Genomic DNA, 23,423 nt, shown 5'->3' with positions numbered 1-23,423 from the left:
TGGAACTGCATTTTAAATCAATCCGCGTTGGAATCCGAACACACTCGAGAGTCCGAACGTTGGAACTTTTTCTGAGGAATGTCGAACCCGACCGTTGATATTTGGACGATTAAGTCCAACGATCGCGAACTCAACTTCGCATCTGTCCACCCGGCGCGGCGCCTGAATAATAAATGTTGACAGTTGAAATATGAATATTCGAATTTGGCCGTCGCGTCGGACAGAGACGAGCCCGAATTTGAATAATTGAATGAGATTGCGCCGCGGCCGGTTTACGTCTGCCCGGGATCGTTCAGCATAAATCAACCTGTAGAGTGTGGTGTATAGTTGGGAGGATCGTGGATCGACGGTCCCGTTTTTTATTTTGATTCGTGCGGCCAAAGGATTGTCCTAGCGATCGCGCGGGGCTTCCAAGGGAAACCTATCCATCTCGACAACCGTTACACTCGCATTTCTTCTCGCTTCCGACCGGCTCTTACGTGATACATCACTTTGTAATAAAACCAACCTCGGCTCTGACTGATGCCGCCGGGCGGCTGATGGATTTCTGATTGAACCAGCAAAACAAAGGAAACGCCATAAATCCCGAAACATTCCTTCCCGGCCAACGACAATTTTATCTCCTCCGTCGGATCAGCCGGAATCGACCTAATTCCTTTCAATTCGGAAATTCGGAAGGTAATCTCTCCGGTCGAGGCTGCTCCGACTTCGATACACGGATATTTTACCCAGGTCTGAAATGTTATTCTACGAACGACAAAAGTTCAACTTATCAAAGTAACGAGATCTCGTAACGAGATGCGACTAGCGGATCTTTATGCAAAATTTTCTGCATCGATTATAAGAAGCGGGAGTTACATGAAAATGTATTTCTTCTGCTAACTGCTTCGACGAACTCGAAATAATATTCGATTGGTAAAATATTACGCTGCGGTTACGACCATCTTGTAATTGAAATGAACGAAGAAAAGATCCGTTACGCAGCTACGGAAAAAATCGTGGGGCTTTCGAAAAACACTGTGGAGCTTCCACAAAAATTGCACAATTTCCAAAGACTGTGTACGAGCTACGAAATAGTTATGCAGCTACCAGAAATATTCGAAAACTGGTAAAGAAATTGTATCTGTTCCAGAAACTCTGTACGAGCTACGAAAAAAATCGTAGGGCTTTCGAAAAACACTGTGGAGCTTCCACAAAAATTGTACACCTTCTAAAGACTGTGTACGAGCTACGAAAAAGTTATCGAGCTACCAGAGACATTCTAAAACTGCTAAAGAAATTGTATCTGTTTCAGAAACTCTATACGAGATACGAAAAAAATCGTAGGGCTTCCGAAAAACACTGAGGAGCTTCCACAAAAATTGTACACCTTTTAAAGACTGTGTATGGGCTACGAAAAAGTTATCGAGTTACCAGAAACATTTTAAAGCTGCTAAAGAAATTGTACCTGTTCCAGAAACTCTATACGAGCTACGAAAAAAATCGTAGAAATACCCTGAGAAAAATTTACAAGAAATCCGGAGGTCCCAAAAAATTGTACGGTCTCCAGAAAAAAATTGTAGGCCTCCCGAAGAAATGGCGGAGCTTCCGAACATACTGTATGACTTATGAAAAGAATCTGGGATTCTGAAGAAATTGTGGGGCTTCGAGAATGTTTGCGAATCGAAAATTCGCAGGATTGAACGCGGGTTCCTTTGAGTTCTATTTCATTTCGTACGTTTGAAACCAGAATATTCGGAGTGGAACTATCCCTGGAGGGAATCAATGTCGCCGAATATCATCCGGAAAGGACTTCATGCTCGATGACACAGGCGGGTGTTGGTCCCGTCGTCCCGGCGAACATGGTTTCATAAAGGTTATCGTTTGCGTTCGCGTTTGTTCGAGAACGGCAAACCGCATAGATTACGTGGTCCGCGCGTGGGGACGTAACGTATCTCGGTTAGGGTACATCCGGCATACTTTCTGCTCGACTTGAGGAAAGCTATCGGTCGTTGCCGGAAACCGGATAACTCTGTAATGCTAAACTTTATCAATTTACAGTGAATTAAGCTTCGCCTTCGACCAACCACGATTTTTATCTGGGCGGCGGCGGTTGCGTGACCGGATCGAGAAAACCGCACTTAAAAAGTTTGCTCGGCGAAAAGATTTGATCGAGCTCGCCATACAATTTTGCAAATCGTGTTCTCGAACGCACTCGGAAACTTTCGGACAATCGTTCAACTCGAGACCAGTGCCAACGTGATTAGACGTAATCTTGACCGTCACACTACTCTGCACTCACAACGCGATCTTCCATGTAGTTTTCTTGCTGATTAATCCACGTAAAGATCGGGCAAAGCTGGTCGTTCTTTTAATATGCTTCCTGCAATTTGAATGCCAAGGTTTGGCATTTAAAAGACGAAAAATATAACGAGATAAGACGAAAATCGTCTACAGGCTCTGTAAAAGATGTACACCATCGCTCAAAAGTATCCGGACAAAAATAAAATATTGCGAAATATGTATTAGCATTGCATAACGTTTTAAATTAAAAATTACGTATGTGGAACTTACCAATACTACACTAAAATTAAATACGAGATTCATCGGCGTATCCACCGCGGAGTGTCCGGATACTTTCGAGCGGTGGTGTACGTGTGGAAAATCAAGTAGAAACTTATATCAAATTTGTTTTAGAACGCCTCGACCAGGTTTCCAAAAGTTTCATATCATATATTCCGAGCAGTGTTTCGTTCGCAAAGCCTTGAAAAAATGAATTCCCTCGAACGCGCTGCTCGGCGGGCCGCCATCTTGGTTTCCGGAAAGCAAACGCGCACGGATAAAGCGCGGCGATGATTTATTCAGCGCATTTTTTAATAATCTCGCGCGTCATTATCGGATTTTCGCGATGCGCTCCCCGGTATTTTTAGAAGACCGTTCGCGTTTTTCCATTCGCTGGTGAAAGATCGAATGAGGGGCAAGCAATTATCTCGCGTTAATGAGACCTTTTTCGCTTTGTGGAGTGCGGAAGCGGGAGGGAATGATTGAAAAACGGGATATTTTCGAAAGAGACTTATTACCCGCGAGAAAAATAGATCGTCGACGGATACCGGTTCGAGAGAAAGAGAGAGGGGGCAAAGAAAAAAGTAGAAAGGCTGTTCGGCGAATTAACGAACAGGTCTCGTTCCCGATGGAACTCTGTTTAACCATCGACGAAAGTCTCGACACGGTATTCAGTCGTCGCGTGACCGTGCAAATACCCTCGCCTCGCCTCGCCTCGAGTCGAGTGCCCACCCACGCCCCTACTCTTGCACGTATAAAGATTCTGTTTAGCACGGTGAAACCTTCAAACATACCGTCCCGGCTCTGAAACAGTTTGCCCGGGAGATTTACCTGCCCGAAGACACAGTTGAACTTGTTAAACTCGAGCTACAACGGATTTAAGAAATCGCCTCGAGAAAACGACCTTTGAAACGCGAGCTTCCACTCAAACATCACCGACGAACAGCTAATTCCGGAATTTTCAAACCCCTTTGTCAACGCGCTACCGAAAAGTTCATTCCAATCGTCGCATTCTATTCGTAAAAGTTCACCCTTGGCATTTACGTTGTCGATTCTGGCTATCAAAGAACATTCGAGATTTAAATATTCGGGTCCTAAAAGTTTAATTTTTCAATCGAAAATTGATGGCACTGTTAAATTTGAACTTTGTAAATCGAGCTCTCCTCTTGAATTTTTAACTTTCGAATCTGATCTCTAAACTTTGAATATGCAAGATTTAAATATTCCAATCCTACCACTAAAATTTGAATTTTTCAATCAAAAATTAATAACGCAATTAAATCACAGAATTTCATTTTCGAATCTGATCTCCAAACTTTGAATATTCAAAATTTAAATATTCGAATCCTACCCCTAAAATTTAAATTTTTCAATCAAAAATTAACGTTACAATTAAATCACAGAATTTGAGCTTCGTAAATCGAGCTCTGCCCTTGAATTTTAAACTTTCGAATCTGATCTCTAAACTTTGAACATTCGAGATTTAAATATTCGAATCCTACCCCTAAAATTTAAAATTTTCAGTGAAAAATTAACGGCACAGTTAAATCACAGAATTTGAGCTTTGTAAATCGAGCTCTGCCCTTGAATTTTAAACTTTCGAACCTGGTCTCTAAACTTTAAATATTCGAATACTACCCCTAAAATTTAAATTTTTCAGTCAAAAATTAACGTTACAATTAAATCACAAAATTTGAGCTTCGTAAATCGAGCTCTGCCCTTGAATTTTAAACTTTCGAACCTGGTCTCTAAACTTTGAATATTCGAATCTTACCCCTAAAATTTAAAATTTTCAGTGAAAAATTAACGGCGCAATTAAATGACAAAATTTAAGCGTTACAAATCAAGCTTCGTTTTCAAATTTAAAATTTTCGAACCTCATCTCTAAACTTTGAACATTCGAGATTTAAATATTCGAATCCTACCATCGAAATTTAAATTCTCCAATCAAATATTGAAGTTACAATTAAATCGTGGGATTCGCAACTCGTGCAATCTGAATTCGGCCGACGGGATTTCGATTTTCGAACTCGCGCGGAAGCGTAAAAAATTTAAATATTCGATTCCCACCATCGGAATTTAAACTTTCGGAATCGGGAATCGCATTTACATCGAAATTATCGAATTTAATCCAGAAAAGTTGCGCAGTTCGCGCGTTCGTAACGATTTTTCGCAGCGGAAAGTTCGACTTTCAACCTGGCCGCTTGGGTCTTAGCACGACGTTCGAAAGTTCCGTTTCCGCAGGAAAAATTCCTCCTTCCGTTTCCGAAAAAAAAGAACGAGCTGTCGCCAAATTGCGTTTCTGAATGAGTTACAGTTCCACTTTGTTCCTCGATGTAGGTTCTAACGCAATATTAAACTTCCCGGCGGAGCTCTTTCAGCTTCCTTCAATTTGCGCTGCTTCAAAGAATTTTGAATTTCATCGGGCGAAACAGAAAATGGAATTCGAACCGTCCAAAGCAATTTTCGACGTCGAGAAGACGTGCATTAACCACTCTCGTTGCATAGATTTCGTTCGTACACTGAAATTGTTTCAAACTTGTTCGTCGTTCCCAATGTTTCCGAAACAAATCAAGATTACCGAAAGAATTCTTTCGATGGGAAATTATGTTAAAAATTTCTATGGCGACGAGAAAAGCTTGCGCTCCGGCTGATCTCCACAGAGAGGGAGAGAGAAAGAGAGAGAGAGAGCATTGCAATGATGGTAAACTTTTTTAGTAGAAGCCTTATCGTCGCTCGTAATGATGCTATGAAGCGCTCGTTCCGACGAACTTTTTATCTTGTAACTGCTAACAGAGTCGCCATGTTTACGACGATTTTTAATAACGCTCCTGTAAACTCCGAGATTATTTTCTCATCAAAATTTGTCCTATCTTCTCCCAAGAAAAACAACCTGCCCGAAATTGAGCTTCAAGCTCCTATCTTCTTCCAAAAATTACAATTCTCTGAACGGTCTCAGAATTTTAGCAATTTTAACCCTTCGGACTCGAAAATATTTTGATTCGGGACTCTAGAAATTTCTCACGAACTACAATAATTCACACGATCTTTAACCATTCGGTACAAACAAATTTATTATTATAAAAATTGTTCTAACTCTCAGCAGCTGAGAATTTTAGTCTTTTTCAACGAGTCGAACTAAAAACTGAAGAACTCAGCGCTAGGGGTGTGCGAGAACCCGATGGTCGGGCCGGGTCGGGTCGGGTAGGGTCGGGTTCCCGAAAATTTCGAGAATCCCGACACTTCCGAGAATCTCGAAATTTTCGGGTACCCTTCCCGACCCGATATTTCGGGTTCTCGCACGGCCCTACTCAGGGCAGACGTAAGCCCAAAGAAAAATATTTGAGAGTAATTCTTTTGCCGTCGCAGGAACGTCATTCGTTCGCAAAGGTTAAAATTGTAACATGGTAATTTTTTAGCGGTGCTCCGGATTAGCCGTGGATTCAGCGAAGAAATCCGAGTTCTGCTCTGAACGTGGGCGCCGAGAAGATTTCGAGGACGTTAAAATTTCAGTTTCCAGTTACTTCATCCGCGGAGATGTTGATAGCAGCAACGGTATACCAAAAAGCACCGTCGCACGAAAGAAGAGCTTTGAAAGGGGCGAATTCGGATCTGAAAAAGACTCGGTAAAACCATGTTCGTGGGATAAAGAAAAATCGAGCGAAAAAGCTTTGGATTGCAACGGGGAAGAATGGAACGACCGGATCGCTTTTCGAAATAAAGTTATAATCCCCGTGACGCGTTTTACGACGTCGTGCCATTTCCCAGACGCCATTCAACCGCGTCGCGGCGCGACGGTCCGCAATGAAATTCCATAGCAATAAACACATCGTCGGCAACAAATGTCTCTGATTCGTTGCCGGGACGGAGGAATGTAGGTATCGACGTAGTGTATAATTTACAACGTGGAACGTTAACGGCGTCCCGTAGAAGTTTGCGACGATGCAGGATATCGCGCGGTTCTTTTATCGACGAACGACAGGCTCCTACATATTAATCAACTTTTTACGGAATATCTCCACGATCTATCTTTTATTCAGCGCTCAATCCACCTGTCTGGCAACAGCGTAGTATTCTAATTGGTTTCGCAACGCCAGACGGAATTCTATCTCGCGCATCATCGTTTTTTCATATTTGTCGCTTTCAGTCTCTGAACACGTTCGTGCCTGTGACGATTCTGTATATCACACGAATAAATTCATTTTCCGTCTGTCGTTGTTTATAATTAGACTGCGAGTTTGATGCGTTTACGGTGAAAACGAGTAAATTGAATACAAAATAGGAAAAACGTGTAAACGTGGCGGTATCTGTGCTGTGTCGTTAATAGAGATAATTTTTATTATACGTAAAAATCCGCGGTCTGTAACTTTTCTGTGACGATGCCTCTGTACATGTTGTACTATGAAGATTATTGCTGGAATAAGTGCTGATAATGCGTTAAGTAGGGTAGGGGAACCCAATTGCTGCGGGGATGCCAATTACTGTGCATAGTGAATATTAAAAAAGGGATTTAAAATTTTTTCTCAATAAAATCAATTAATATATACGTTATCTCTCCCTCTCTTTCTCTCTTTCTTTTTAATATTCAGCATGCTTTAAAAATACGTATAGTCAAAATAGGTAATTGAGTCCCTTACCCTAATTGCGTCGAATTCTCAAGCTCAACAAGCACATTTTCTTACAGATACACAGGGCGATATTGTACTGATGTATGGACGCAGAAATCTGCGCAGTAGCTCGAGAAAATTCTCCGGAATTTAATTTACAGGGTATTTGATTTCACACTCAAGCGAGAAGCGACGGTCAATGCAACAAAACTTTTGACTCGCGTGACGCAATTCGAAAGCGCGAAAATTCTGTCAAAAGTATCACGTGGCACAGGCCAACGGATAATGTTATCTTGCTCGATGATGCTTTAAAAGCGTCAGTGCTTCCATTCGATTCGAGAAGAAAATTGCTGTCTGCTCGAATAATTGAATAATCGGTGATTATTTAATGAAATAAAAAATATCGGTTTCTCCTCAATTTTATTCGAGCAAATTGATTCGAGTGGCGGACCGTTAATGAACGATTCGTTTGGCATGAAACAGTACTATTTCGCGAGGTGAAATGAAAAAGGGAAAACGGCGTAAACAATTCATTACTTTCACGCAATATTGTTCGTAAAAGCTTGATTACATTCCCGCGAGAATTTAAAAATGAATTTTCTCACATTATTTCCAACGTAAAAACAACATTTTCCTACCACATTGCCAAGATAGAATGCAATAAAACGATGGAAACGACTTGTTATTTCCAGTACATTATTTATAAAACATAAACAATCGATTCTCCTTCGCGTAATATCGCCAAAACTAACAAAACGGCGGAAACGATTTGTTATTTCCAGCACACGAATTCCAGAAGAAAAACGACCGACAATTTCTCCCGCGATATTTCCCAGATAAGGGTAATAAAACAGTGAAAATGGTTCGCCGTTGCAAAGGAACCTGCCCAGCCTTGCATGAAACAAAATTAGGTGGGTGCAGGACGGCAGCACACGTGGCCCGCAAAAACAATAACAGTGAGCTCTGCCTACCGATGGAAGACGAAATGGCCGGTGTGTGTCGCAGGTTCAATCCCAAGGCTCGATCATCCCTCGAGCTCTCCTCGGAGCAGAAACGAGAAGAACCCTTCTGCGGTCGAAAGGGAAAGGGATCGAGGCGGTCGATCAACCCAGTTTAGCCAGTCACAAACGGAAAATGGAACGCAACCGGGAAAAAGAAACTTCAATTTCGCTGGAGAACCTTTCGAATATTTCTCTTACGATCTGTCTTGTTTTTTTTTTTTTTTTTTTTATTTGATTTCGTCGGTGTCACTAGTTTATTGCTCGATTACGATCGAGAACGCACGTTCGTCGCGTGTTCCTGGAAGATAGACCAACGACCGACCATCCGCGGCCGCGTCGCTCGATCGACTGAGTCTCCGCTCCCCGTACGCTGAATCGTTTTATTCCAACCCCCCACCAACTCGCTCTCCCACCCCCATCCCCGTCGCGATATATAGGGCTGCGATCTACAGGACCACCCATGACGCGTGGCGCGAGCCACCACGAAACAACCCCGGCCACTGATCCAACAATTATTTTATTGCTCTCCGATAAATGACCGAATGAATTTTCCCACTAATCCATTTCGATCCGTGCTTCATTCAACCCTGGACAACTTTTCCCAGGTGATCGATCAAATATTCCAATTGATAAATTAACCTTTCACGAACGGGTGCCTCTGAGGCGCAATTAAAAATTGTCGTATCAATGTTCCATTGCAATGTTGCCTTTGTTTTTGTGCAACACATCGCTACAAATTCAAGCGTGTTGAATCAGTAAATAAAATAGTGTGAATAAAACTAAGGTCCGTTTCGCATGAAATGAAAGAAATATTTTGGTCGGAAGAACTATCTTGGTTTTGATGATATATATATATATTCACTACTATTCGACTTGACATTTATGAATGTGAATACCAGTTTGTCAGTTAGAATTACACGTGCGGAAAGCAGATTATTGTGGGCAAAAAATGTTTTCATAGATTGTAGAAAATTAATGTCCAGAATGATGAACGCAGGTTGTGGAACAGTCTATAGAAGATGACACCTTTGAATTTGTTAACACAGCCCCCTCGAAGGGATAGGGTGTCTTGCATCCCTTAAGTAGGGGGAGGCTTTTCTCTTCAGAAATGTACTGACGCGCGGGGGTCGATTTTCCCTGGCTAAAAATAGGTGAAATTTTCCGTAAACTTAGCACGTTCTCGCCGCGAGAATTAAACGCATTCCAAAAATAAAGCTCCAAGTACCGTCGAAGTGATCCGCATCATCCGAAAATAAAACTACGCAACTCTTCACCGGCAAGATCTATTTATTCAGCTGTCAAAGCAACGCGAAATACATCGACCAGATTATTGCTACATAATGCGCTCAAGCGGAAAATTTAGCCGCCATTGTGCCAAACTGATACGCGAAATCCACAAAAACGAACACGCGTCAACAAATAAATTCGTCCAGATTGCAAATGTATTTGAACGATTTAGTTGCGACTCGCAAATCGAGATCACAGTGAAGATAACAAATTCCTGTTACGGCTCAATATGTCATTGGACAAAATCCTCCTCCGGAAAATCATGAGCAACGCGAGGGGTTAAAAATGAACGATTTCACCCGATCCATATTTAATGAAAGTATGGGAATGCAAACATAAAATTCCCTTTCCTCCTCTGGAAAATCGCAAACGAAGAAGAGAAGGTCTAATTATCCTGGATGCACGGCAGATCACGGAGCCAGGTGTTAGAGGAACGATCTGACCTTACAGCGTCAGGTGTGAATAATCAAGGGAGCAAGGGACTGATGTCTCGCGTAATTGACGACGCAGTAACGCGGCGGCTGCGCACGCTGTTGCAACAGCAGACGAGATGCAAGCAAATTCCAGGGCAGCGAGCAGCAAGCTAGCTGTCTAACTCTCCGCTAATTCCACGCGATAATGACAGACGGGGGCGTCTTCGTTTCTCTACGTAACGCGGCTAATCCGTCGACGTACCTACTCGCGAGGCTAAGCAGCGGAACAGACCTGACTCGGCGGAACTTCCGGGGCCATTACGAGCGGAGCGCATTCGCAAGCCCCTGCCCAGAGTATTAAGACCATTCCGAGTCTCCATTTTTCGCGTTTTCAGGCTAATTGAAGGGCTCGGGCTTTTAAACCGACTGTCAACTCGCCGGCAAATTCGGAACAATTTGTTAGGGGGACCCATAAGTAATCAATTATTTTGATATCTAAAACGAACTCTGTTTTTATTTCTTAATTTATTATATAATCTCCCTCATTACCAAGGACTGTTTGCCATCTTTCCAGCAAATTTTCAATCACCCTCTTATAGAAATCCAGGGTTCGTCAAGTAGAATACGACTCAAGGTGCCTCCTTATATCTTCTACAGAAGTGAATGTTTTATTTGATGATAAATATGAAAAGATGATAGTCAGAGATCCAAACATCCGTTGGATTAAATCCCGCATGAAAATGAAGAAGGATGCAATGACGAATATGATCCTCGGAAGGTACGGACGCCGCCATTTTGTTACAGGGTTGGAAAAAGAGATTCTACTTTTTAGAATATTTTGAACACAGGCTGCTTTATCGAAAACTGTAAAAGAATACGTGTTTCCTCTTCAACGATCGAGGCAAAACAAATTCTTTGCAAATAATTGATTACTTATGGGTACCCCTAATATTAATAGACATTTGTTCAGAAATAAATTATGATTTTGTGTCTATTCTAAATAAAAATTACGAACGAAGTAGGAATTTATTTCTCTCTTCCGTGGTTTTACCAACGTGTCAGGAACGCCCTACTTTTGCAATAACAGCAAAATAGTCCCACTTCTGGTAACTGTGAGAGAACTCGGCGCAAGTGAGATTTTCAACAGTTTACTGTCAAAGCACACGCGATCGATGCTTTTAATCGCATAGCAAATGAGCCATGGATATTTTCCTGATGAAATTCTCGACGAAGTAAGAACCGTTCGAACCGTTGGAAAACATACCTGATCACTGGTATCGATTGATGCGTACGTCATTAAGACGTCGCTGTTTGTCACGCGGCACAAGGTAAACTTTGTGTAATCACCGCGGGCAGGCCATCGCGGAACGAGCGATTAGTATAATGAATTTTCGTGAAGAAACAGAAATTTTCCGCTGGGAAATACCTCAGCCGACGTTCATTCCTCTATTTTCCTTTTTTCTCCTGCTATCATAACATTGGGGTCCGTTCCGTTTTCACATTTTGAATTTAAATAATTACCATTCCGTTTGGTTTAATTTAGCTTCGTCGTGCGGCGCGGAAGGAATTGCCGCGGAGACGCCTTATTTTCCTTTTTATCTCCGCGCTTGGAATTAATTAATAAAATGGACATTGGAAACGTAAGCGTAAGCGAAACAACCAAAATTTCCCATTGAAAAAATACCTCTGCTCGTGCCTCTGCGTGTGCTGTTCTTTTATTTTGCGTTTGCACGTTTCCATCCAAAAATTGAGGTCCGTTCCGCTTTTATGTGACATTTCGAAATTTAAATAATTATAATTAAGTTTGCTCTAATTTTGCTCGAACGCTGTATCGCGCAGCGCAAACAGAATGCTGCGAATGTCAAGTGGATAAAAACTGTGGAATATTCAAAAGGGACGTGTTCGCGGATCGGGAAAGGGTGACGCAAGACAGGGCCAATAAAACGTACCTTCTCGTGGCGAGTTTAAAAACCGAAAGGGAATATACGTGGACGGAATCGCGTGAAATGTTGCGAGCCCGGTAGAATTATATTCTCGAGGCAGCGAATCGTTCGCACGGTAAATTATTATTAAATAAAGTATTAATGAAAGCGCAGGGGAGAAATGCTCGTGGTTCATTAAGCCCGTATTTTCTCCTACGCGTCCATTATTTCGTTGATGATAATTACACCGCGGAACCGCGCACGTTCATAACATGCAAAAATATTAAAAAAAAACAACTAAACACAAGAAGCTCGAGAATTTATAGCAATTTTACTCTGCATTCCGTGCACCGAGTGCGGTGGAGCTTTCCTTTAATTTCGATGCGTTCTCGTCTTGTAATATAATATAATGAAAGCTAGAATGGCGGAGGTATTTTACAAGAAAATTATTTTTAAAAAATTCGTTCTCAAAGTCTAGATAGACTTTATTAAATAATAGAGATCTGTGAATTTTTTCGTTTCTTTCATTACGTTCCCGTGGAAAGTTCTAAAAATTAGACTTGTTTCGCGTGCTCTGGACCAGCTTTACCCGCTAATGAGAACTTGCCCGAAATTGATCCTCGGGAACGATGCGCGCGTTTCCCGTGATGCGTCGCGGCCGGAGCCGAGAGGTGCGTGCACATAATACAAAATGCACCGGGCACTGGCGCCGCTCGAAACAAGAGGATTGCGGACAGCTCGTTAAAACTTTGATATCGACGCGCTTATCCTCGCGAACGCCGCTATTCCAGCCGGAAGCTGCGAGAATTTTCGCCACCGAAAATTACCCCTTTTCCCAATTCCATTTGAAACAATAGAAATCGATCTCGCAGCCACGCTCGCGGCTATTTCTTCCCTCGAACGCGGAAAATCGCTTCCCAAGCCCATAGAAATTGGCAATTCTCACACAAATTGCCGTAAGTCGGTCCGATAGCTTTTCGAACTGGAAAACTATATTTTTTTCTTCGCAAAAGAAATGGTCAAGTATTTAATTTCCATCGGTATTGGCCACTGAGCACTTTTAACCAGTTGACTGTGTTTGACGAGTATACTCGTCATGAAGAAATGGCAATATTTTGTGTCATGACGGGTATACTCGTCAAAACAGCTGTAATTCGAACAGCGGTTAATTTTTGCGACGCAACTTAGGTACACATTTTTCAAAGAGGTCGCAACAGCTAACCGGTTAAAATTGATCAAATGGAATTGTAAACGGAGAGACTCGTTTTACGAATTAATATCGGTCTTATTTCTATTAATTTAATATAAAAGCTTATTCTACAGTATGTATAATATGGGACGAACCTGAATTTATTTAAAAGAGGGGAAAGATTGGACGGATATCTATGGCCGATACGCACGATCGACTTTAAAGTATCATAACTTCCACAATTTTTAAGATATTTACAAAATTCTGGCACACGTATACCTCTCAAGGCTCGAGAAACATTACCGGGTAAAAAGTGAATCCAATTTTTACCTCGGAAGAAGTACCATAGTCTGTCGAAGACCATAAAGGTCCCACACGATTTTCGATCGACGTGCGCGATCGCCTTTGAAACATCGTAACTTCCGTAATTTTCAAGATATCGCAAAAATTCTTTCGCACACCGATTCCAGAAGGTTCGAAGAGAATTCTCCGCTAAAAACTAAATCCATTTTCGATCCTAGAAACAGCAGACAGCCCGTCGAAAGCAATAAAGAACACAAGTTTATCGATCGACATCCAGGCTCTGCTTCAACGCATCGCAGTTCTCATAATTTGCCGAGCTTTCTCTACAATTTTTCCATCCACGTGTTTCAAAAGGATCGCACGAAGTTGCCAGATAAAAACCAAATCCATTTTTTGTTCCCGGGAAAAAAATCCCACAGCGGCGGGAAACAATGGGGGAACGACCACGAATTTCGAGCATCGAACCGCGGACACCTATGCGGCCATAAAATTCTATTAAACCGAGCCGGGACCGGTGGAACGAGGGTTTCATTGGCTGGCGAATGGAACAAAGGATTCTCGGGGCTGCTCGCTGCCAAAATTTCGCGCTCGCAGCGAATGCACAGAGCCCGCAGTTTACGCGTTTCGACCGTCGACATTTCCTGCCGGTCCAATGAGGAGGGAGCGAGAGAGGACGAGAGAGAAGAGGGGGGGGGACATCTAATATCGACGTTACACGTTCCCTATTCGCCCGGGCGGATCCTTTTATCCCCCCCTACCCCCCTACCGTCGCCGTTTCGCCGCTGATAAACGAAATTCCTCTCGATATCTCGCGTTTCTTCACCGGCAACGCGTTTCCCTTGTCTTGATTTTCGTCTTTACTTTCTTCTGTAGGGCGAAGGATAGTCCGTGAGGATGCTGCCAGTTGACAAAATGGCCCCCGGACCCCCTAGAATGCCTCCCTTGTTCGCCAGCCAGCCATTTCCTCCGAAAAACCCAGCCGGCTCCAGTCGGTTCGTGTAAAATCCGCCATCGTTCACGCCTGCCACCTGCAGCAAACCGTTCCCGGGCCCGAGCTGCTTGCCACGATCAGGCCCACGTTCCCCTTGGGCCCCGCTGAGGTTCCCCAGAGACTCCTTCAACTGCACAACACGGTCCCGAATGAACGACTGTGGCGAAAACTGCAAGTTCTGCGACAGCGGGGCCAGGAACCAGGACAGCAGGTTCGGTTTCGACGTGCTCGATCCGACGGCCTGCAAATCGGGCCGTAATCCGGCCATTTTTATACTAAAATCTTTCCAAAAATGTTAGGAAGCCGAGGCATTACCCCGGTGTGCGATTTTAGGACCCCTGGGAATTTTTGTTTGGCCAGAAACTGGATTTTGCGTTCTCGAGTGAGGGTTGAAGACTTCTTGGTTTGGCTGACTATAGTTTGTTTACTTGTTAACTTGATATTTGTGCAGCTTATGGGATTTTGTTCTTGATGAAGTTTCCGGCTTCGTTTCTTTGCGACCCACGACAATTTGATCATAGATGGAAGGATTATTTAAGTTTTCAGAGATTAAAAGAATCCAAGATCGCCAGACTTTCAACTGACTAAAACTATTCAAGAAATAAATAGTTGTACGACTCCTGCGCCCTGCGATTTTGAAAGTAATTAAACAGCATCTATCACTTGCAAGTTAAATCTACCAATGCGTCCCTGCAACGATCAATGGCAGATCGAAGAGCGACTCGAAAGAAGAAAATGTAACCCCATGCTTCAAAGAATTCTATGTAAGGATTTCCAGTAATAAAAATTCAACACTCACGTTCTCGGTGACGGCGTCGGTAACGGCAAGGGAGGCCAAAGTATCCTGATCACCATTTTTCCCGCCTGAGTGGATTCCATCGTCGATTACGCCGTTGGTCTCGTCGATGGACTGATCCACAGGTTTCGAGGATATCCCGACAGCCTGGAAATTCGAATAAAAGATTCATGAACCGGGCACCGCCGTTTTCAGGATCAATGGGGCTGCACGAAACGTTACCATCAGCACGAACAGGAAAATCAACGTGGACGGCATCGCGACGACCCTCTTGGAAACAGTTGTTTGTTGTTGGCTCGAGAAACCGCGTCTCCAGAAGCTTCACGGAATTTCCGCGAGACGTGAACGCGGTACTCGATATATACCGCTTCCTGGCGTGCTCTTTATCGTATGGGGGCACCCACATGTCTCGCAGATACCGACGGAATTACCAAATTGTACGATCATCCGCCTGGGTAACTCTGGGAGCCTTGGGAACCTGTGCGTAACGCGTTCGTTTCACTTTTAACCCATTAACGGCCCCCTAATCACAACACTTCAATGAATTCTTTCCTCGCGTAAAAGTTTCTTTATTGTGAACCTCCGTGTCTTTGCGAATCACTGTCTTTAGACCGTGATTTGTATCGCTAGACAGCAGATTTTTATTTCGTTACAGTTTCAACCCATTGACGGCCCATTAATTACAAGACTCTAATGAATTCTTACCGCCGTAAAAGTTTCTTTATCGTGAACCACCGTGTCTTTGAGAATCACTGTATTTAAAACGTGATTTGTATCACTGGACAACAGATTTTTATTTCGTTTCACTTTTAACCCGTCAACGACCCCTTAATTACAAGACTCTAATGAATTCTTACCGGCGTGAAAGTTTCTGTATTTTGAACCGCCGCGTCTTTGCTAATCACTGTATTTAAACCGCGATTTGTATCACTAGATAGCAGATTTTTATTTCGTTTCACTTTTAACCCATTAACGGCCCCTTAATTACGAGACTCTAATGAATTCTTACCGGCGTAAAAGTTTCTTTATCGTGAACTGCCGTGTCTTTGTGAATCACTGTTGTCGTGTCCCGTGGTTTAGTCATAAATGACAATTAGTCGTTAATTGAATTTTTCCGACGATTTTTACGCGGGAAATATAGAATGAACATAAATGTGACCACCATTTTAAGAAAATATTATAATTATACTGTCATACGACATGTGATACGCAAAATGTCACATATGCCGTAACACTGTATTTAAACAGTGATTTGCATCGCAGCGGATTTTACATTGAAACAATGTTTTGTAATTTTCTGTGGAAGAAAATGTTTTACGTTTTGTAAAAACAGTAAAAGAATTAAAAAATATTCCTATATTATTTCCAACCTATTGAACATATTGAGAAGGAAAATCAATTTCGATTACGCTTCGATTTGTTGCAATTCGTGCGGAAAATATATATTTTGCATAACGATCCGCTGTCTATCACATTTATCTGATAGTTGGTTCTCTTTCGAGAGGCTAAAGTTTTCCACTGCTCTGCATAACGCAGTCACGTTCGATTAGCTGCACGGTGCAGCCTGCACCACACTCTCAAGACAGCTATTCAAATATAAACGATTATGCAGCACGACGTCGGTAGACCAACAGTGGTCAATATTGCTTTAACACTTCGAGCGCCGCGTCTACCAGAATTGGGAGGCAGAGTTATTCGACGAAATTTGTAAATGAGATTGGCAGTGTAGTTTCAGTATCACATATTTTGACTGTTTCACTTTGACTTCGTCAGATAAGTTACTTTTTTCAGCCAGTGCCCGTGCGGGCATCCCCTGCCCGGCGGGCATCCAGTGCCCGGGCGGTTTTGATCTTTCTCGGACGTCCGTCAAGTAAGCTTGACATTGTTTCACGACATTGAAAATGGCGTGACGACAGCAAATGGCATGAGACGAAGGAAGAAAGGTTTGGCACGGCAAAACGAGACAATTGCAAGGACTGACGTGTGAAGATCATGGGTGCGGCCCCAATTATCCACCGTGGCTCTGAGAAAGGAAAAAGGAGCACAAAATCCCCTAGGCTGTAAAGAGGATGGGGACTTATCGTTTCCTTTTCGTCCTGTTTCTTGAAATAATTTATGTGTGTATAACGATTCTTGGTCATAGTCGACTGCATAAGAGCTAATTCTTTCAAGTGGATAACTCTGTCTACAAAAAGAAATTATTTCTCACAGAATGGCAACGAAAGGCGAAAGCTATTCAATTTATATCGAGTACAGGAGTGTTACTCTTGCTTAAAAATAGTTTCATTTAGTAACATTTAGTAACTTGGGTTCTGCACTCCACAAAACGTGGAATAGCTTACAAAAGAAACGAAGACCATGTATATGAAGATGTCCCGAAGTAGAAATAATAATATGAGTCACTAAATTGAAATAAATTTGTAGTTTTATATTTACCTCCAACTGTGGAATTCATATTATTATGAATATAAAAGTATTTACAGTGCCAGGTAATCAGAACACACGTTTTCACATACACTATTTCGCGACAAGCGATCGATTAACGTATAACAATTATGCGTTATGACGCGATACTTGCGTACGTCATTTGTTTAATTGTCAATGAAACTAATACCAGAGGTCACTTTGCATCTCTGTGGGATGTGTATAGTCATAAAAAATTCACTGATACGTGTTTTCTGTTACCTTTAATTTTGAACTTTTTCCCTCCTCCTAATTCATCGACTGGGACCACTGGATTTTGCAGTCCTGTGGTCATTAACCAAGCTCAATTGAATTTCGTGGAGCATGTTAGCACACGTATGCCATTTTAGCGTCGTACAACACGCGCAACGTGTTAATGTCGACGAGACTCTGTAGATTTAAAGGATCCTTTATATCAGGCCGAATAATGCAGTTTCGCGGTGCAACCGGATGCTTTTCCGGCCCCGGGAAACGTATTATTAACGCTCTTCGGGCGAGACAAACGTGTTGACTTTGAACGGAACTAGAACAAGCAGGCGAGGCGTTAATTTGATTCATTCCATAGCGATGGAGAGAGAGAGAGAGAGAGAGAGAGAGAGAGAGAGAGAGAGAGAGAGAGAGAGAGAGAGAGAAAGCTATAAACCGTATCAAGAGGAACGAAACCGGTCCGCCTTTTTCCCTTCATCGTGTCCAATCGAGTTCCATAACTGAATCACCTTGAGGATGCAGTCCCACCTTCCTTTTCCTCTCTCCGTTGGATCGTTACCGGTGACCTTGGGCAAGGTCGCAGGTCTTTCGAGAACGAAAGTCCCGATCGCGTTCCTCCTGTCGACCGCCATCTTATGTTTCCTTTTTCCCATTCCACTCCTTCTCACTTTCGGCCAATCTCCCTCTGCGTTCATCTGTGGATCCTCGGCATTCGGTCCTTAATTCTTTTCGAGCCGCAACTGTTTTTTATTTTCATCCTCAATTCGATCAATTTGAATCGAGAACAACCTGTCAAGTTGAAGGTGGAACAATTATACAGAGATAAGATTGTTACGTATAAGAGAAATAGAATTACAGCGTCCAGAGATCGGCGATCCGGTCGTTCGCGTTCGGTTCCGATAACGGAGGTCCGCGCCGGTCCCATAAACGGCGTCGGACATCCGCGAAACTGGTTGCATAGCGGGAAACGATCGTCCGGGTTCAGGGACACGGTCGGCATACCGATCGATCGGCTCGATTTAAGTGTCACGAGAGCTCGAATCGGTTAGCTACGTCTTCGTTGTTGGCTCGCGATCGACGCTCCTGCACGGTTCGCGTCGAATATAGGCGTTGCGGCGCCGAGGACGAGCCTGGAACCGTTACGACCCGACTTTTCTGTCCAGTCCCGTGCGAACGCTCGCCCGAGATCTCGCGGATCGAGACATTCGTGAAGCGTTCAAGGGAAACCCGAGGAATCCGAGGGTTTCGCATGTTTTCGACCGGTCCCCGCTGGCCAGTTGCTGATCGGAGATCGTACCGACCTCTCCACGCGCCGATCCAAGGACCAAACCAGCTCGAGAACGACAACGGACCCTGATGGGACTGACCATTAGCCGAATCGAACGTCGGTTTGCCGTCTGTCTCGGACTTTGAGTCGGAGAAAGGATCTACCGAGTGGTGTCCGAGAGTTGATTTTGATAGCACAAGGCTTTCGGTGGTTAGTGTGTACGAGGGACGTCGTCATGAACGCTGTTCGTGGCTTCTTAGCGGCCCTCCTGGTCTACCAGGTGAGCCAAACCTTGCAGAACGTACTAGTGTTCGTTGAACTTTGAGAATTCTTCGTGTAGTCGTCGAGTTCTGTGGATCGTACGCGATGATTAGACTAAGGATCTTTATGCGAAAGAAAAGTTTACTTTGCAACGATAACTTTCAAGTGCATATAAAATAGATAAATGCATATTAATACGTGGTCTAATGATGATCGCGTTATAGTTGATGTAATTTGTGTGCTATTGTTTCTTGTTCTTCAACGAAATGTAAGTCACAGAGTATACCTTTCAAGGTGGACGGTATTGACGATTTTATGACAGTCATGATCAGCTAGATCCACTGTGAAGGCGTAAAAAGTACTGGTCCTTCCAACGTGGATGATATTGACGATTTTATGATAGTCATGATCAGCTAGATCCACTGTAAATTCGTAAAAATTACTAATCCTTCCAACTTGGATGATATCGACGATTTTATGATAGTCATGATCAGCTAGATCCACTGTGAAGTCGTAAAAAGTACTGGTCCTTCCAAGGTGGATGATATTGACGATTTTATGATAGTCATGACCAGCCAGATCCACTGTAAAGTCGTAAAAATTACTAATCCTTCCAACTCGAATGATATTGACGATTTTATGATAGTCATGACCAGCCAGATCCACTGTGAAGTCGTAAAAAGTACTGGTCCTTCCAACGTAGATGATATTGACTATTTTATGATAGTCATGACCAGCCAGATCCACTGTAAATTCGTAAAAATTACTAATCCTTCCAACTTGGATGATAACGACGATTTTATGATGGTCATGATCAGCTAGATCCACTGTAAATTCGTAAACATTACTAATCCTTCCAAGGTGGATGCTATTGACGATTTTATGATAGTCATGACCAGCCAGATCCACTGTAAATTCGTAAAAATTACTAATCCTCCCAACTTGGATGATAACGACGATTTTATGATGGTCATGATCAGCTAGATCCACTGTAAATTCGTAAAAATTACTAATCCTTCCAACGTGGACGATATTGACGATTTTATGATAGTCATGACCAGCCAGATCCACTGTAAAGTCGTAAAAAGTACTAGTCCTTCCAACATGGATGATATTGACGATTTTATGATAGTCAATACCAGCTAGATCGACTGTAAAGTCGTAAAAGTACCAGTTCTTGCTTTCTGGACGATATCGTCGATGACAGTCATGATCTCAGCTATGTATATCCATTGCGAAGTCTCGCGTATAAATTTTCCCTTGAACCTCTCTCAATGCAAATTGCTAACGATTGGATCTAGCTGCCAGAAAATCCGAACGGATTTAAAATTTTGAAAGGTTAAGGCGAAAAATTCGCAGAATTTTGTTAACGATCTAATATTGCAGTTTCGAATAGATCGTGTTCTATTTTTGATGCTCGACGTTCCCGCAGGCTATGGGCGGCCCAGTCAAGAGTCCGCCAGCTTTTTCGAAGCCCGTGTACTCGGATTCCTATCTGCCGGCGGCCATGCAGGTAAGCCACGCTTAATTAAATGAGCCTTAATCACGCCAGCCCTCGGCCAGCCCAGGCTGCTCGCGGAGATTTATGGCGCTTCATGCCCGCGAACAATTCCGTCGCGTATTATATTATCCGTCTCTCGAGAAGCAACTCTATTAACCTTTTGTTGTATAAAATCGTTCAAAAATACGGCGCTTATAATTAATGGTTAAATGACACCTGGGCGCAGGTGATATTTCACGCGGTGGATCAACTGAAGCTGGCCCAATCGGATAACGCGCGAGAAGCCATCAGCAGTACCACGCCGATCAGCCTATCCGAATCGGATGAGAAGAGTAAGGTGTCTTCAACTACTGTGGGAGCAACGACTGGACAGGCTAACGAGGAGAAGGAGGAAGACGGAGGCTCCGCGGATGTGGAAGAAACGACGAATCGCGTGGAAAACACAACCAAGGCGCTGCAACCTAGCGATGAGTCGACAAAAGGTACCTCGAGTCAGCAGGAGTTACTAGCAACTAGTCCGAGCTATCAGGAGCTACCGCAAGCTACCTCGAACGATCAAAAGCTCCTGGAAGCTAGTCTAGGCTACCAAGGGCTGCCACAAGCTACCTTGAGTAGTCAAGAGGTAGGAGAAGCTACCCCAGACTATCAAGGGCTACTACCACCAGACGTTGTTCTCCTGAGCCACCTGGAGCTCCTAGAATCCATCGCGAGCCATCACGATCTACCAGGTGCCATCTTAAACCATCCAGCGGTTCCAGAAGCTAGCCTAAGCGACGAACAGCCATTAGAGACCAGCTCGAGCCATCAGGAGCCTACGGAAGTAAGTTCGAGTCATCAGGAGCCCCCAGAGTCTATCTCAGAGCCATCAGAAGTGAACGCCGAAACACCAGAACTAAACTACGCCACGCCAGAGACTAATTACGAGACGCCGGAACTGGAGCACTCTGCGCAGGAGACGAACGAGGAGGTTCCCGAAGTAAATCACGAGCTCGACTCTTCCTCGATCGTTCCGGAAGCCAGCACGGAATCGATAGACGTCTCCGGGACGTCCTCGAGTTCGGGATCTATAATTCGGTCCGAGCAGAAGAAGAAAGAGCCGACGATCGACAGCGTGGTGCGGGAAGTGTACGAGATCGTGAAGCCTACACCTTCGGGACTTGCGGATGACGTTGTCGGGGAGTCGAAGAGCGCTATCGGTGTCTCTGTGGAGAAGTTGGAGACGCTGGAAGATGAGGACGACGAGAACAGGTCAGTAGAATTAGGAAAAATTGATAAACCGACCAATAGAAGCATTGGTATATCTAAATAAAGGTTTTTCTTTGGCTGGATAGGTTTCGCAAAGAAAGGGGGGCAACACCAAAGAATAGTAAAGCTTGATAGAATAGATTTATATAAGGTAATTGAATGTGTAAATGTGTAGAATGCTTCGGTTCAGTTCTATTGTAAAATCCGATTCCCAGCCGCGAGGCTGAACAGATAAAGATTACAATTGCAATATCTAGTGCAATTAAATAGTACATCTCGGTCAGAGGGACCGGAATTAAGTGTTAGAGCAACTTAAAGCCGAGGTTTCTTTGTAGATTCACTCGTCTAGGTGAGAGGGTAACGCAAGTGCCAAGGCCGAGCCTAACCAGCTACTTAAGACGCGCGAAAGTGCCGCCGAGCGCGACTCTTCAGCAACTGGCGAACCTCTACGATTCCCTGAGCAAGGACGCCAGGAAACAAGGGTTCGGCAAGTACACAGGCTACTCGGACGAGGTGCTGAACACCCTGGAGACGTCCGCGGAGGGCGGCGTCGCGCCCCAATTGAAGACGATCTTGGAGAAAGTCTTGGAGCGGAACGAGCTGACGAGAGAGGACGCGAAAACTAGGACCAGGCAAGCCGTCAAGGACCTGGACAACCCCTCCAGCAATCTCAGCAGGGAACTGAGGCCCCTACTACCCTTGAGATACTCGCCCTAATCGATCGGCGCCCTTGATCCCGCTTGGGATCTTTTTTAGTCCTCATCGATCGACGTCTCTCTTTAATTTCGGATGAAACATTGATTAGCGGGTTGAAATGGAACTGAAGCAAAGATGAGGTGGTTAAATTTGCAATCGGTACTCTAGATCGTCGAGTGACTCGCTTTTTAACCCTGGATGACTGATTAACCTTTGATGAGAATGATGATCGGAATGTTTGAATTTTAGGAGGACAGACGATCCGACAAATGTACTAATAAATTTGATAATAGACATGACCTTCTCATTACTAAACTGCGGATCTTTATGGAAAATAAACATTTTTGACACTAGTTGGCTACTTTCGTTTCTTCTCTAACTACCTCAACAAGTTGAAGACAATATATTACTCTTTCGAATTGCACCCGAATCTCTGTTGTTGAATCGAAGGAGTTCAGTTATATTTGCATCGTTATTCAACGTAGTCACTTCCGCGCAAGCCAATCTAATGATCTAGGGTCAATTTTGAGAAAGTGTCGAATGTTGATACAAAGCTAAGAAAGCCGAATTAAAAATGAAAGAGATCGATGCCAACGGGGATGTCAAACACCATGTATAATTAGCTCCCGATAAAATGATTCATACGATCAACCGGTTGACTCATTTAACCGCAGCGATCCTCGCAACTCGGATCGATTACGAATACAATGAAGTTGACTCACGTGTCGCGAAC

The 23,423-nt window shown here is 43.5% G+C and overlaps 3 protein-coding genes across 4 annotated transcripts in view; 1 reads left to right on the top strand and 2 right to left on the bottom strand.

Moving 5' to 3' along the window:
• The window catches only part of LOC143354133 (uncharacterized), a 100,969-nt gene extending 92,485 nt beyond the window's left edge, over positions 1 to 8,484 (bottom strand). For both annotated transcript variants that reach the window (XM_076787922.1, XM_076787921.1), the window contains exon 1: positions 8,120 to 8,484. The gene's annotated coding sequence lies outside the window, so the exon portion shown is untranslated. The remainder of the gene's footprint in view (positions 1 to 8,119) is intronic.
• A 5,504-nt stretch (positions 8,485 to 13,988) lies between these two features.
• Positions 13,989 to 16,281, bottom strand: LOC143354634 (uncharacterized). The gene is made up of 4 exons (XM_076788890.1): positions 15,956 to 16,281; positions 15,273 to 15,802; positions 15,054 to 15,197; positions 13,989 to 14,495 (listed from the first exon to the last, which is right to left on the bottom strand). The coding sequence occupies exons 2-4, from the start codon at positions 15,306 to 15,308 to the stop codon at positions 14,121 to 14,123; spliced, it is 555 nt and encodes a 184-aa protein (XP_076645005.1). The 5' UTR covers positions 15,309 to 15,802; positions 15,956 to 16,281; the 3' UTR covers positions 13,989 to 14,120.
• Positions 16,282 to 18,249: 1,968 nt separating this feature from the next.
• On the top strand, positions 18,250 to 23,318 carry Impe3 (Ecdysone-inducible gene E3). Its single transcript, XM_076788889.1, has 4 exons — positions 18,250 to 19,267; positions 20,681 to 20,761; positions 20,976 to 21,997; positions 22,330 to 23,318. Exons 1-4 carry the CDS (start codon positions 19,223 to 19,225, stop codon positions 22,709 to 22,711), a joined length of 1,530 nt encoding a protein of 509 aa, XP_076645004.1. The 5' UTR covers positions 18,250 to 19,222; the 3' UTR covers positions 22,712 to 23,318.
• Positions 23,319 to 23,423: the final 105 nt, after the last annotated feature.

The sequence above is a fragment of the Halictus rubicundus genome, chromosome 5, assembly GCF_050948215.1.
Source record: "Halictus rubicundus isolate RS-2024b chromosome 5, iyHalRubi1_principal, whole genome shotgun sequence".
NCBI lineage: Eukaryota > Metazoa > Arthropoda > Insecta > Hymenoptera > Halictidae > Halictus > Halictus rubicundus.
This window is presented reverse-complemented; position numbering and strand designations above follow the sequence as displayed.